Source organism: Phalaenopsis equestris, unplaced genomic scaffold (genome assembly GCF_001263595.1).
Source record: "Phalaenopsis equestris unplaced genomic scaffold, ASM126359v1 Scaffold232799, whole genome shotgun sequence".
NCBI lineage: Eukaryota > Viridiplantae > Streptophyta > Magnoliopsida > Asparagales > Orchidaceae > Phalaenopsis > Phalaenopsis equestris.
The window spans coordinates 250,286-266,511 of record NW_018250760.1 but is presented as its reverse complement, the minus strand read 5'-3'; the positions used below and the strand labels follow the sequence as shown (position 1 = coordinate 266,511).

The window sequence follows — 16,226 nt, the reverse complement described above, 5'->3', positions numbered from 1 at the left end:
TTTCCCTAGCTAAAAATTACAGGCAATAAAGCCTAGTTAATGTCAAATAAATTAAATGTTAATGATTTCCTATAATAAGAATCCTATCTTCTTCAAAGTAATGACTGAAGAGACACAACAGTACATAGCTCTCTTCTTTAAAGTGAAGACCGGTGATAGACATTCGTACTAATGATGTTATAACGTGTCGAGCATGCCACAAGCCAACTTAACCAACATAAAAGCAAAACAAGTGTAGTTGCTGGATCATGTAGCGTGCACAATTCTTTAAACCAATGCAAAGGTCCAAAATGGAACAATGCTAATATAAAACAGCAGAAAGCCATCTACAAGATCCACACGTCAATAAAGCAAAACAAAGTGGAAAAATGATCTAGTGACACATGAATCAATGTCATAATTTTAAAAGATATTTAAGTAAAGCTCCTTGTAGTCTAGTCAATTATGAGAAAAAGCGCAATAGTGTAAAGTATTTTAACTAAAGACAATACCATATTTTAAAAATAAGGACACCTAAACATAACATTATGTCAGGGTTTAATGAAACTAGTAGTACGACTCACCTTCATTTGCATTGTCAAATCCTAGGAGGCAAAGTGACGCCAATCTAATGTAAGCAAATGCCCTCACAGCCAGCAGATATGTTTGGTTCTCTTATCATCATGAGCGCTAGTACACTGCCTGTGAACTTCACCTCACGCCTCCCATTGCTAAGCACTTCCGCGCAAGTGTGCCTCCACACGATCCCATTTTTTCGCACTTTCCTACACGATCTTGGAGATTTTGTATGGGTTGAAAAAATATTCAACATAGGTAGGTGAGTTATTTTGATAAATTTTTTAATGAAGTTCCTGAAAAATACGATCAACCTTAGTGATATTAATATCGTTAATAATAATAAAATATTTCATTTTTACCGTCACATTAGTAAAAAAGAAGTTGATGAGGCTTTAAAGAAAACAAAAAGGTGGAAAGTTTGTAGGACCAGATGATATTCCAATTGAAGTATGGAAATGTTTAGGAGATTTAAGAGTTTTCTTAGCTTACTAAACTCTTTAATATTATTTTCAAAACTAAAAAGATGTCTGAGGAGTGGAGAAAGAGTATTTTGGTCCTCATTTTTAAGAATAAAGGGGACCCACTAGAGTGTGCAAATTATAGAGGAATAAAGTTGTTGTGTCATACTTTAAAATTATGGGAGAAGGTAAGTGAACATAGATTAAGACGTATTATAAAGATTTCTCATAATCAATTTGGATATATGCCGGGCAGGTCTACTATGGGGGTTATACATTTATTGAGAGGTTTGATGGAGAAGTACAGAGAGAATAAGAAGAATCTACATTTGATTTTTAAAAAGCTTACGATAAGGTTCCAAGAGATATCCTTTGGAGAGTTCTTGAGAAGAAATGTGTTGATATGACTTATATTCAAGTAATTAAAGATATGTATATTAGAGTTGTTACTTGTGTTCGAACTGAAGGAGGATTGATCAAATATTTTCCCATTTTTGTTGGATTACATCAGGGATCGGCTTTAAGCCCATATCTTTTTGCTTTAGTTATGGATGGCCTTACTGAACATTTACAAAAGGATGTACTTTAATGTATGTTTTTTGCTGATGATATTCTTCTTAAGGATAAGACAAGAGAAAAAGCCCAGGAAAAACTTGAATTATGACGATCTTCATTGGAGTCTAAAGGCCTTCATTTGAGTAGAACTAAAACTGAATAGATGGAATGTAATTTTAGTAGTAGTAGCTCTAGTGACAGAAGTGTAACTTTGTGTGATCAAATTATTAAAAGGTGTGAACGATTTAGATATCACGGGTTTGTTGTTCAAAGCGATGGTGATATAGATGGGGATGTTAATAGTAGATTTAAAGTTGGTTGGTTGAAGTGGAAGAATGCTCAGGCCTTTTGTGTGATAGAAAAGTACCGCTTAGACTGAAAAGAAAATTTTATAAGACGGTGATGAGACCTGCAATGCTCTATGGCACTGACTGTTAGCCTTTAAAGGAGAAGCATAATACTAAATTAAGTGTTGCCGAGATGAGAATGATTAGGGGGATGAGTGATTTTACGCTTAGAGAAAAAAGGTGAAATGAATATATCCGTGATAGGGTTGGTGTAGCTCCTGTGACAGACAAAATTAGAGAAAGTCGTCTTAGATGGTTAGGTCACATTAAGCGTCGACCAACTAATGATCTGATTAGGAGAGTAGATGTTTTAGATTCGACTTATGTTAAGAAAGGCAAACGTAGACCTAGGAAGACTTGGGCTTATTGTATAAAAAATGATCTTAATTTATTAGAACTAAATGAAAATATGACACTAAATATGATGCAATGGAGAAAAAGGATTCAAGGATTCAAGTAACCGACCCCAAGTAGTGAGATTAAGGCTTTGTTGATGTTCTTGTTGTTGTTGTTGCATTATAATATTGTTTCCAATTTGCTAAAGAAAATTGAGCGCTTAATTAAGAAAAATTTCATAAACCCTACTTCCACTGAATTAAAATTAGTTAAACTTTGTTTAGGAAGTTGACTACGACATCTTTTAATAATTACAAGCCATTTGTTCTGATTAATTAATATTAAGCTAGGACATAATTGAAAAAATTGAAAAATTAATTTAAATATGGTTAAATTGCTTAATTTGTCAAAAAAAAAACAACAATAATTTGAATATTCACATATATGTGTAAACGATTATATAATTAAATAAATAGCTAATTGAATAAATAAATCATAAATGAATAAAAATAAAAATAGTAAATTTAGAAATTATTATGAAAGAGATTAGAAATTAATAAGAGTTAAATAAGAGTATTTTTTAAAGCAGCTGCAACGGTTTGAAGAAGCAGATGCAAAAAAAAGTTGTTCAAAAAACTGCGGTGACTATTACAAATTTGTTTTAACTTTTAAAAGTTAGACCGTAATTTTCTGGTAGCCGTCACACTTTAACAAATTTGGTTTAAGAAAACCGTTTTCTACCATAAAAATTTCTAAAAATCATCAAAAAAACAGTTCCAAACAGAACTACGGTGGTGATCTGAAAAGCAGAGCAGTCGGAAAATTGTCCAGAACATACCCTAAGTCTAACTTGTTATTCTAGGCGTACCCAGACCCAGTTTCACCTGAGGAAAAACAACAGCGGACTTCAAACTATATTAAACAGGTGGGTAAATATACTTTTATTTTACAAGAGTTCTATTTATTTATGAAATTAATTGCAAATGTTTTACCATTTTTAGTTTTTTTAAATGTAATTTTTTTTTCTGAATGTTAGGGAGTCACCCCAAAAAGTACTGGTTGGGAATTATAATAGTAATAATATCCTCTTATCAAAACTAAATTCGTTGGTTTTACATTATACTTCCAAGAAGATGTGGAAATGAAGAAAAACACCGTCACTCTCCAATATTCATTAAGCTATGGGCAAAAAGACAAATGAAAGTTTATCATAAATTTCCTGTTCTAACAGGTTATCTTTAATTGTCTTTTAATATTAAAATCTAGCAATTTAATTGCAACTGCCACTTGTCTTTATCTAATAAAAACTTATGCTTAAAAAGGGCTCTAATAAAACAAATTTAATTTATCCTGAAATATTAGTCGTAGTGCACTGCTAGAGTTTGTTACCAAAGCTATCCTGGACTTTGTTTCAGCAAAAAAAATTTAGATTTCTATTATGATTTGGGTTAACTTTGGCATCAAAGAAGTTGACGAAACTAAGTCCGAGCAGCTTTCTGCTTCAAGCGATAATATTCTCGTATCAAAACTCAATTCGTTGATTTTACAATAAACATTCCAGAAGATGTGGAAATGAAGGAAACATCGCCACTCTCCAATATTCATTAAACCATGAGCAAAGAGACAAATGAAAGCTTATCATAAATTTCCTGTTCTATCTAACAGTTATTTTCTACTTTTTCATATGGTTAACTTTAATTGCATTTGTACATTAAAATCTAGCAATTTTATTGTAACTGCCACTTGTCTTTATCTAATAAAAAATTTATGTTTAAAGAAGGCTCTAATAAAAGGACTTTAAGTTTATCCAGAAATATTAGTCGTAGTGTACTGCTAGAGTTTGTTACCAAAGCTAGTATAATGCCATAACCAGTTCATAATAAATCCTAAGGGTACTACTAAAAATTCATGGCAACCCCAAGAAGTACGGCAAAGGTATTAACAAAACCAAATCATGTTTAGTTTCCCTTGTTTACAAAATATGTTAATCTACGGTTCTTAACAGCAAAGAAACAAAATATGTTAATCTACTGTCCTAGTTAGCAAAGTACTGAAACTATAAAAACAGAACTATAAGGGCTTTTAACCAAATAGCTCTAATTTTCATTCTCAAGATAAGAATATCACCATATTTTAACCTCTCATGTCCTTATATAGCTCATTGATAATAGTCCTGAACATAGAAAAGCACTTTCCACACGATCTAAAAGAAATTAACTTGAAAATTAGATTATTCTCAGCAAAATATCAGAGGAGAGTTGTGCATGCCTCTGCTAAAGCATTGCCTGATAAACCTGGTTAAGTCTGCAAGCATAAATCTTATCATCAATCTTAGCATAAAGAAAAGGTTAATTATATACCTGTGCGTCAAGGGCACTCTCCAGTACCTGGGGTAGCAAACGTGCAGGATGCCCCAACCTCACCAACCTAACTCTGTAAGAAATGATATACTTTTGGTAAAATAATTCATAGAAAAATAAAACAATTTCAATGAAATTCATAACCCAAAAAGAATTTACAATAAGTTGTAGTAATATAATTTACATGTCTGGTTATTGATTTGATTATACTTCATCCGCTGCATACGAGTAAAGATAAACCATTTTACTGGAATTTTCTTTTAAAGTGGGATCTTTCAAACAAGGTAGCCAGCACAAGTTTGATTATTCAAAGTTCATTACTTCTAAGTGATTCTGAAATTCTATCACGGATACTTGATAGTCAGCTTATTTTCTTTTTCAATTTTAGCTCCTTAAATCCTTTAAAGTTTAACTATACATTTTTGCTAATTGATATTCAGCATGGCTTCTGCAACTTCATCTCAATGCCATGTTTTAGTTGACATTATTTCACCTGTTTTTTTTTTTAATTACACAGCATTGTATCTTGATATCTCGGAATTCAAATTGGAGTAGTGGATTAGTTGACTTGGTATCAGAGTGCCTTTCCCATGTCATTTCGTGTTAAAAAGGTAAAAATATTAAAGAAGGATATGCTTCAATTAACATCAACATTGCCCCACCTTGTGCTATGTACTCCAAGGAAAACAAGACCATGTCCCTCGGTTCACATGTTTTTCTTTGAAAGTACTCGAGCCATTGTTTCTTTGGTTTCTTTCACTTAATCATCTGATAGTACTCAAAGATTAAAGCTTTTGGATAAAGATGATTTAAAGACTGGGATGCATAAAAACAAATAATGATTTTTTAGATGGAAAAAAAGGGAAATACACCTAAATCTTTCACATACATACGGCCCAATTTACATATCTAAGATCTAAACATTAATTTTCACATTTATACCACTTAGATCTTTCATATCACATCAAAAATACTACCAATTTAACTTTTTAAAAGTGAAAAACACCTTTTCATGCATGGGGAAGGTGGCATGTACGTAAAAAATGAAGTTTAGGTGTTCGATGGGTAAATACATAAGAATTGAGCGGTATGTATGTAAATCTTCCAAAAAAAATTAAATGGCATTTGGAATGGTACCGAAAAAAACAGGCAACAAAGCAATGAAGAACTTCACACTACAATTCACTTAGTCTTTCTTCTGAAACCTCAACTCCTAAAAGAAGGCAAAGCTCATCTAATCAGCTCATTCATAGGCTGCGACAAGTGGTCTAAATTGCAACATCATCGAATCAGCTCATATAACGCGGAGCTAAATTACATGGTGTGAACAAAAAAATTTCCGAACAAAGAATATGGGATCATTGTACCTTTACCTATAGCTACTTTTTTTTTTCTTTTTTTTTTTTAATTTTACCTGCAGCTAACTATGAAAATTTTAAAACACATTACGCAAGGTTAGGTCAATCTTTATGTTGGTCACTCGAGAAGCACAGGAGAAACAGTTGTTTTTAGTTTTGTTTCATCAGAAACATCCATAACACAAAATCTAAGGTATGGGTTGAATTTAAAAAGCAAAGGCTTTCAAAAATCAACAAACTTACTTGGTTTTCATTTATTCACATAAATTCGCCCCAACTAAAATCATGGAACCACCACAACAACAACAGCAACAAAACCTTTATCCCACTAAGTGGGGTCGGCTACATGAATCTTTTTTCTCCATTGCGTCCTATTCAGTGTCATTTAACTCTAATTAATTAACATCATGGAACCAATAATAAAAAATTGAATCAAACCGCATATTCAAAGATAATGTTTACAAAATCAAATATTGATGCGCTATGAAGCATGGACACAGACACGGACACGACACAACAAGACACGAAAACACAATGTAATTGAAAAAAAAAAAAGACACAACACGTCTTGGACATGGTTTTATATTTTATTAATTATTAATATAAAATATATTTTCCAATTATTCTTTATTAAAAATAACAATACAAATTAAGCAAGAATAGAATTTAATTTCATAAATTTAATTTATATTATAAAACTTCATGCTTATGAAAATTAGTTTTTAAAATTAGATATAATATGTTTCAAAAGAATTCATCCAACTTTTCTACTAAAATTTAAAAAATCATATGATTACAAAGAGGGTATTACTAATGCTCGACTTTAACAAAAATTAGATGCATCTTCGATGCTCGACTTTGATGAATATTAGAGGTAGCTTCAACATGATGAGAGATGGGGCGGTTTTGACTATGATGTATCATTAAGGCTAAAATTATATTTATGTTTTTAGTCCCAACATCTCATTTTTCTCAAAAAAGTGTTAAGATCACGGCTGATGCAGTGTTGACTGTCCCCGACGTGTTCGCATTAGGGGTGTAAACGAACCGAACACTAACGAATAACGCTTGTGTTCGTGTTCGGTTCGTTTGAAATTTAGTTTGTTTGAAATAAGCTCGTGTTTGAAATTGTTCGTGAAGTCAATGTTTGTGTTCATTTCTTAACAAACGAGTCGAACATAAACAAACCAGCCGACCACGCGTTTTTGGCGAACGACGAGCCAGTTTGACATCCCTAATATTAATATATATAAATAATACAATATAATATATTATGTTAATTATATAACTTAAATTATATAAATATATAATATCTATATTAATATATTACTAATATAATACATTAATATATTATTTTTATTAATTTATTTTATATTATAATTTATAAAATTTTATTTTTTTAAATATCATAAATTTTTTATATATAATTATTTTAAATTATTTTATATTTTGAACAATAACGATTCGAACACAAACGAACGTATCACTGTTCGTGTTTGGTTCGTTTAACTAACCGAACGAAAAAAAATTTATTCACGTTCGTCTCGTTTACTTATCGAACGAATCGAACACGAACTCATTGACGAACTGAACACGAACTGTTCGCGAACAACGAGCTTTTTTGACAGCCCTATATGTTGTGATGTCAGAGAAGTTTCGAAGCTTATTGAAAAATGTTGGATTTCGATACGTGTCTGACACTTGTACGACTCCTTTTTAGAAATGTCTGTACTACTAGCTGATGCGGAAGCGGGCACAGTAGCTCCCGAGTGGGAGTTACGTGAACTAATAAAGCCACGAACGCTAATGTCGTGGAATGAACCTGGTCCAAGTGGGATCTCTATTAAGGAGTCGACCAGTTCTCTTGGGCCGCTCCCGGTTATCTTATTATTATATATTTATTTTCATAGGAGTCTAGAGTAATTTTTCCAACCTTTTGTTCGGGATAGCCGCCAGTATCTCTTCTTCCCTTCGATGGTTGTATTTTGGTTTACAGGTGGTACTTCGACTTTATCTTGGTCACTATGTGGTATTTATCATTCCCCAACTCTTTTGCATCATTTCTGCTTCGTTGCCTCGTATTCCTCCTCGCTGCATGCCACCATGACGACCATCCTTTTGTTGTTTCCTACAGTTTCCTCGTTGAACAACCCTTTTCCTTGTTGTCCTACCTAGAACATCCTCCCTTTAGCTATCCGACAACCCACCGCATCTCCCATCGTCATCCCATGCTTTCATCCTCGTTGTTAATGCCTTTAGTCAATCATCAACCTTGCTTCCATCCTTCCAATAGCCTTCCCAATTGATTGTAGCCCCTTCCCAGCCTTCCTCGCAACCTTCCCAACCGGTTGGCCAACCGCCATCCAGCTTCTGACCCCGTCCTCATTGCAACCGCAACCATTTCTGCCCTTCCCTCTTGTTTTCATCAACCCGGACAGCCATCACACATCGTCCCCCGACTGTCTACTTGTTGTTTTCTGCTTGCCACCAATCTTTTCCAACCTCGTGCCACCTTCCACACTCACCGACTACCACGACCACCCCAAGATCCACCATCGTTGAGTGCTTGTGTCGTGCACAGTTAATACTTTCGATTTCTGGTGTCATGCTTTTTGTTATGTCATATTCCAGTTGATTTTTTGTAAGTTCATATTTGAGTTTCCGTAATAATATTTGTTTTTCCTATTGTGATTTGGGTTAACTTTGGTATCATTTGGTATCAAAACTAATCTAATCTTAGTCTTACTCACATCCTAGGATTTCTAGCAAATGTCATAACCAAACCTATACCCCCACCCCCAAAAAAAAAATTATCCCCTCCTTTTTTTCATAGGAACCATCCTTACACCCTGTATCATCCCTATACACACACCCTCTTCCACATTCCCAAACCCAAACCCTAATCATGTCACTGTGGAGATAAGTGTCAGACACTGGTACAATAGTTCAATGAAATTGAGAAAATGAGACCATCTGAAAAGGTCACCGTAACCACTATGATGATTTGCTAGAACAAAGGAATGGAGTGAATCTCTTCCATCATGTGGATTCCAGGGATGGAAAATCTCTACCCATGGATTTGAGAAGCAGGGTCACCTTTAACTTAAAATATTTGAGAAGCCAGGATTTTGAAGTAACAGTGGATTTGTCATAATTCAACGACCATATAAACTAGGATGAGGTCATCGAGTGACTTTAGACTTCGGAACGTGTCATTGAGTGTCAAGATGTCCCGTTAAACAGAAAGTTGAAACAAGTTTCTAGCAAGGAAAATTGCATTTCAGTGGTAGGTTAACTTGAAAAATCTTCAACAGCAATAAGAGAAGAGTAAAATTATTACTTGGTCCAAGTTGAAACGGGAGATGCAGCGTCAGTACCTACCAATTCACGACAAACAAAATGTTTAGACCCCAACATCAAAAGTTGGCGACCACCACATCTTACAGGTAGGGTTCAATCCCAAGATCATATAGCTAGAGTAGACCAAAAGGGTACATCCATGACCCTGCTTGAAGAGGAACTAGGTCAAAGTGGAGAACTTGTAGAACCAATCTGCATTTTCCAAATTTGTCCCAACCAATAAGTGCTTGAAGTGACTTGGATTTGGGCATACCAAATCAAAATTGTACAACCAGGAGAATGATCTCTTTCACATAGCAGGGGGCAGTAGAGGAAATAAATAGTGATCCAGGAGAAGATGAGAAAGGATCTCAACCTTCAATAGACGGGAAAAAGACACCATCACATCCAGTTGAACTAAGGAGAAAGATTCTAGTTAAGTTGACAGTAACTCTTTTAGAAGATAACGAGTCCGAGGCAATGGGTGTTAATGCAAATGGTGAGGTTGTGGTGCCTTAAGCTACCTTTTTGAAGGCATTGAGAGGAGCAACAGTAGAACTGGTATTGAAAGTCCAAAATGACCATGAGCTTGAGGAGCAGTTACCAAATACAGGGCAATCTTGGGTAAGAGAATTTCATATTTTTCAGATATATAGCTTACCTCCTGAGTTGAGTCTGTTAAAGAAGGTCTAACATGTCAAAGATTAGAAGATTTTGACACACTTTGAAAGACAATAGAGAGTCATTTGGGTATTAAAATCAATTCAATAGTGCATCTTCGATGGAGGATCATACAGGATGGATGAACAATGGTTTTGAAAATTTCCTTAGAAGCTTGGTGGGAAAAAAAAATTATGATGGGATCCAAGTTTTACCAGAGAAGGAGATATTCTCCTGAGTGATTGCTAGTGAGAGTTGCCCAACACGCCATAGATTTCATCCCATTGTTGGATCCTCCTTACATGTTTATCAGATACAGTCGGATGAGTATGAGAAGTGGTAGAAGCTAATTACAAATTTAATGGCTCGAGACTTCGGTTCGTGAGGACTCTCATCCATGTTCAATGCCAGCTTAGGACGTGTCAAAAGATAATGACTATATATTCTACCAGAATGTGCTTTGGAATGATGTATCCTACAAGATTGATTTATCGGGGGATTACAATATCTATACTACCTTCAACGTGAAATACTTGACTCTATGCTAAGAGAACACAAAACTTTCGACGAATGAGGGAAGTTGCCCCGAACCCAAAAAAACTAACGCGGGAGCGAGCACTGTGGTTATTGAGAGGTTAAAATGTATTACAAAGATTTCTTATAATCAAATTGGATTTGTCAGGCAAGTTTACTATAGAAGCTATACATTTATTGAGAGGTTGGATGGAAGAGTTTAGAGAGAATAAGAAGAATATACATATGATTTTTATTGATTTAGAAAAAGCTTATGACAAGTTTCCAAGAGGAGTCCTTTGGAGAGGCGTTGATACGACTTATATTCAAGTCATTAAAGATATGTATACTAGAGTTATTACTTGTGTTAAAACAGAAGAAGGATTGACCAAGTATTTTCCTTTTTCAGTTGGATTACATCAGGATCGGCCTTAAGCCCAAATCTTTTTGCATTATTTATGAATACTCTTATCGGACATTTGCTGGTGATATTCTTCTTGTTGATAAGACAAGAGAAAAAGTTAAAAAAAAAACTTGAATTATGGAGGCTTACATTTGAGTCTAAAGGCCTTCGTTTGAGTAGATCTAATCATTAAAAGTTGTAACGCTTTAGATGTCTCTGGTCTATTATTCAAAGCGATGATAATATAGATGAGGATGTTATTAGTAGAATCCAAGTTGGTTGGTTGAAGTGGAAGAATCCAACGGGTCTATTGTGTGATGGAAAAGAGCCACTAGGACTAAAGAAAAAAATTTATAAGATGGTTAAGATGGTGATGAGACCAGACCTGCAATGCTCTGTGGCGCAGAATGTTGGCCTTTAAAAGAGAAGCATAAAACAAAGTTATGTGTTGCTGAAATTAGAATGCTTACGTGGATGAGGGGCTTGACACATAGAGACATGTGAAATGATTATATTCGTGATAGGGTTGTTGTAACTCCAGTGGCTGACAAGATTAGAGAGTCGCCTTAGATGGGAAGAGTGGATGTTTTAAATCCAACTTATGTTAAAAAAAACAGATGTAGATCTAAAAAGACCTATGCATATTGTATAAAAAAATGATCTTAATTTATTAGAATTAAATGAAAATATGACACTCAATAAGAAGCAATGGAAAAAAATGATTCATGTAGCCGACCCCAATTAGTGGGATGAAAGCTTCTTGTTGTTGTTGTTGTTGTTGTAGGTGTGAGATATGTAAATACATAAGAATTTTGTGCTACATATGTAAATTTCCCAAAAACATATGTTGTACTCAATGTTGCCAATACCTGAATGGAAAAAGTCGCTCAACAATGTTATCAACAGCAATATTGGAAGCAGCGCAGGCAAGAATCTTGGAACCACGTTTAATTTCTTGCAGTATTATCTCCACTATAGTTGTTGTTTTGCCAGTTCCAGGAGGACCATGAAGCAAAAAAACATTCCCTGAAGATAGGGCTTTTGAGACAGCATCCCTCTGCATAATATGAAGTAGCTTAGTGCATGTAAAGAAATCTGAATTTTTAAAAGGCAAGTTCACAGGGATCACAAGTAAATCTTAAAGCAACTGAAATGCTCATTTTAATTATTTTACTGGATTTCATAATTCATTGAACCTAGCAGCCATGAAAACAGCAATAGTGATATAAATGCAATACTTATATGAAACAACAGGCAAGTAATGGTAATACCCAATTTTTTGGTAAGGTGAAAATGTAAAATTCCCCAAATAAATTATTAAACCTAAATTGATGCCAGAGTTAACCAAAAAATAATAAAAAAACAAATATTATTGCGTAATTCAAATAGGAACTTACACCTAAAGACATAGGAAATCAGAAATTGCAGCATAAGGCAACACAAACTCAAACAATGGTGGATATCGGGGTGTTGGTGGTGATCGGAGAGGGTATGAATCCCTGGAAAGTTAATAAAAAGAGGTTGATGGGCAGGAAAGTGTGGCAGCAGCAAAGGGAAGAGAAAGGTGTCATGCTGCAGGAACAAGAAGTTTGGTGGCTGTCCTGGGCGGTGGCAGCAAAAATGAAGGCTGGACAGCAAGGGGGGGGGCCAAAACGAGGGAGAATGAGAGCGGAAGTGACGAGGGATACGAGGAACTGCAGGACAGCAAAAGGATGGCTGTCCAGGCGGCAGCAGCAAGGACAAGCGGATGGAATTAGAAAATTAAACTGAAAACAACAACAGGTTATTGTTTGGGAGCGGTTGCAGCAATAGCGGTCGGGAGTGACGTGAAGAGGATGTGAAAAGGAATGGGGAAGATAATCACTACCTCGGGAATGAAATGCAACCGGGGCACCACTCACACTCTTAAATACAGTCCTAGAAGGGAAAAGGAAATGCCAGCTGCTGTGCCGAAAAAATATGCAAAAACTCTGGATCCAAACTCTGATATCACATATATGGGAAAAAACCAGAAATGAAGGATAAAAGGAAACTCTCTACAAAATAGAAAGAAAATAAAAAATTTGTAGCCCGGTTCAGACATATTGTGATCGCGGGAACCGCGGCTTGCGTCCCAGTCCGCTATGTAGCATCCCTCGTCATAAAGTTTAGTAATGTCAATGTTACTGGATTTAATCAATCATTTATTTGTTTAATACATTGTAGCTTCCAACAAATCCCACTTAACAATGCATGCATAAGTAATGTATTAGGCAATGGTTGTGATATATTCTAAATCGCCTAATGTATAAAATTACTCAGTCATATAATTATTTTAAGTTTTCTTTAATAAGAATTATTGTAACCCTCAATTACCCCCATCCCATAAAACTCCAAAAAGCAAAAATCTAGAGCTGGGTAGGTTACGGGCTAGAAGAGAGAAAATCAGAGAATAACAAGAGAAGAAGGAGAGGATAACAAGAGAAGAAGGAGAGGAGAAGAAGAAGAAGAAGAAGAAGAAGAAGAGAAGGAGAGGAGGAGAAGGAAGAAGAATGGGTAGGTAGGACAATTGATTTTAGATTTAAAATTGAGGTTATTTTGTTTTATTAACAAATCAATTTTAAATTGGAATAGTAAGTTTCTATGACTTTATGGGAAGAAATAATATTGAGATTGCTTATAAAATAAAGATGTTTCAGGAGTCCAATTTGAGGGGATAACTCATCAAGTGGATAAGATTTACAAATTTTAATACATAAAATAAATTCTTTTAAATCTTTTGCACATGAACTTATATGCGTGGTTAGTTTGATCTCATCAATGAATTATAAAACATTCATATGGTAGAATTTATTTTTACAACTTACTTTTCATATGTAAACAACCATGCAAAAATTTTATTAATATAAGCTTGCAATTAAAAGCATTTTGATCATACAAATGTTTCATTAGTTAGTGATCTTGTTAAAAGAAAGTTTGACATCTATAAGTTACTAATTTGCATATACACTTATTTAGCATATTTTAAAAAGAATCATCAATTTATTGAAATGTCAAATTATGACAATGCATTGAAATTAAGAAATATCATGTTATAAAGATACAGATTGATAATGATATGTTTATGATACTAGCACAGGTAGGCCAAAAAGGTTTCCAATGGAACAAAAGAGACCCTCATAAAGAAAAAGGGTCTTCAATAAAGTTTAATAGCAAAAATGTTTGGTTTCACCTTGGATCTATTAAACTTGACCATAATATTTTCGAGTTTAGTTTAAAATTTGTCGGCACTAAAGAGTCATGGGGAGGTGAAGTCTAATAACATTGGTTCCAAATTCCAAGATGCTTGATTTGATGAGGGCATAGCAGTGAATTTACATATAATTTTATAATTTTATAAAAATATTAAATCAAACTGACCTCATATTTTTCGCAGTTTAAATGAAAGAGCGCTCTACCTCAAATCCTGTATCTATCCCGAGGGATAAATACAAGACTTGAAGATGAGGCTCGATCAAATAAACTAAGAAAACATATGACATCCGTTTGGTCTACGAAACCATTTTATTTGTCGACAAGTTCCCCTATTTAATACAAAAAATTAAATAGGGTTTATTTTAGGCTGGGTTAGGAAAAACTTCCTATAAGGGCAAGCCCTTGTAGTTAATTACATCTTAAGTGACCGAAGTCACCTAAGAAAACTCTCGATAAAAATCAGGGAATATTATCTTCAAAGAAGTCAAAAAGATAAGACTTTTCAACAAAATCGGACAAAGAGATGTGAAACGGGAAATGCTCGAACCTGGAACGATGTTGAGGAATCCAAATGAAGAGAAACGAGGGGAGGCCACAGATCCTAAGACGAACCTCGGTGGCTTCCCAGTCTATCCTATGATTTTGCTTCAGTTTCGAGGATAAATCATTCAAGTGTTTCATCTTGCCAATTTTATTTAATTAGAGCTTATATTTACGTGACATAGTCACACAAATCGTCTGAAAGATATGAGGGTTTACGTCATATCGGACGACAACCTCGGAACCTAGAACGAGTTAGGGCATAGGGCATAAATTGCACAGTCTGACTGTGCAAAGGCCTAACAGATAAAGTGAGGATTTATGTCGCGCTAAGCAGACTGCCTCGAAATCCTATGGCTTGTTTAATTTATAGGGAAGGAATGGGGGTTTTTTGGGGAAGACATGTTCTGCTGTTGAAGATGGTCGCGTTGCCTACCGCGCTAGCTCCAAGCTCCCCGACGTGACAAGTTTAAGTTTTCTAGGGTGTCCAGTTATAGTGTCAAATCAAACGGCCTTATGGTTGTAGTCCTCTAAACATCCTATATAAAAAAAACATGCTTAAAGATATATAAATAAATAAAATGTGCAGTACAAGACAATAGTAGAATGCATATGAAACAATAGCAAGTAGCAATATGAATAGTATAACATGTTATACAGTACAGTGGCAGGTAGCAACGGGAATAATATAACATGTTGTACAGTACAGTAGCAGGTAGAAGCAGAAATGACATAATCATGCTGTACAGGAACAGTAGTAGCAGGTAGAAAATAAGAATAATATAACATGCTTATGCAGTACAGTAGCATGTAGAAGCAGAAAAATAAAGTACTGAAAAATGTAAAGCAAATATGTACGCCCGTAAGATCCGATGTTCCTTAAGTATAGTAAACCTAAATGCATCTCAAAAGTAAAGTCCGGAAGAAAACGTCATCCAAGAAATCCGAGGAAAAAAAACAGAAAACTCGAAAAAATCAACGAGAAGAGACTCAAGTAAAAGAAAATCCTCAAAAATCCTAGAGAAATCCCGAAAGAAAGAAAGAGTAACCCTGTCCCAAAGCTTCGATAAAACAAAACAAAGAAAAGTTCGGATGAGGGTGTTGACCTCATTTTTAGTGAGGTCTAGTCTTCCTCTTAGGGTTTAGGATCTAGCCTTAGGGATCTCCCTTTGACTATCTTAGAACCTTAGAAGTGGTGCCCGCCTCATTGTAATTTGACCTATTTCCGTCCTCTTTTGTGGTTCCAAGTGTGTGGTATCGACTTCTAGCATTTAGAAGGGTGAAACCAACATGAGGAAACCCAAAAGGGATCCCTATAGGACCTTTTGAGCCTTAGGGTGGCCTTCTGCACAATTCGCACTCCCGCGCGCACAAACTTCGCAATTCGGAGAGCCAACACGTCTGATCGCCATAATTCACATCGCTTGCACTGTTACCCGTCGAAGACTCGAATGAAATTTTTGAAACAATCGATCGCGGGTCAATATTTTTGTGAAATTTGAATTTCGACGCGTTTTTGACCCGATCGTCGACGACGTCGTCCGAGCGACCCCGGATGACGAAAC

At 35.0% G+C, this 16,226-nt stretch overlaps 1 protein-coding gene across 1 annotated transcript in view; it reads right to left on the bottom strand.

Annotated features, from left to right (window-relative positions):
• LOC110038420 (DNA-binding protein SMUBP-2) overlaps positions 1-16,226 on the bottom strand; it is a 110,961-nt gene that overhangs the window by 42,146 nt on the left and 52,589 nt on the right. The window contains exons 7-8 of the mRNA XM_020743267.1: positions 11,757-11,944; positions 4,615-4,687 (exon numbers count right to left, since the gene is read on the bottom strand). Coding sequence (XP_020598926.1) covers positions 4,615-4,687; positions 11,757-11,944 — 261 coding nt within the window. The remainder of the gene's footprint in view (positions 1-4,614; positions 4,688-11,756; positions 11,945-16,226) is intronic.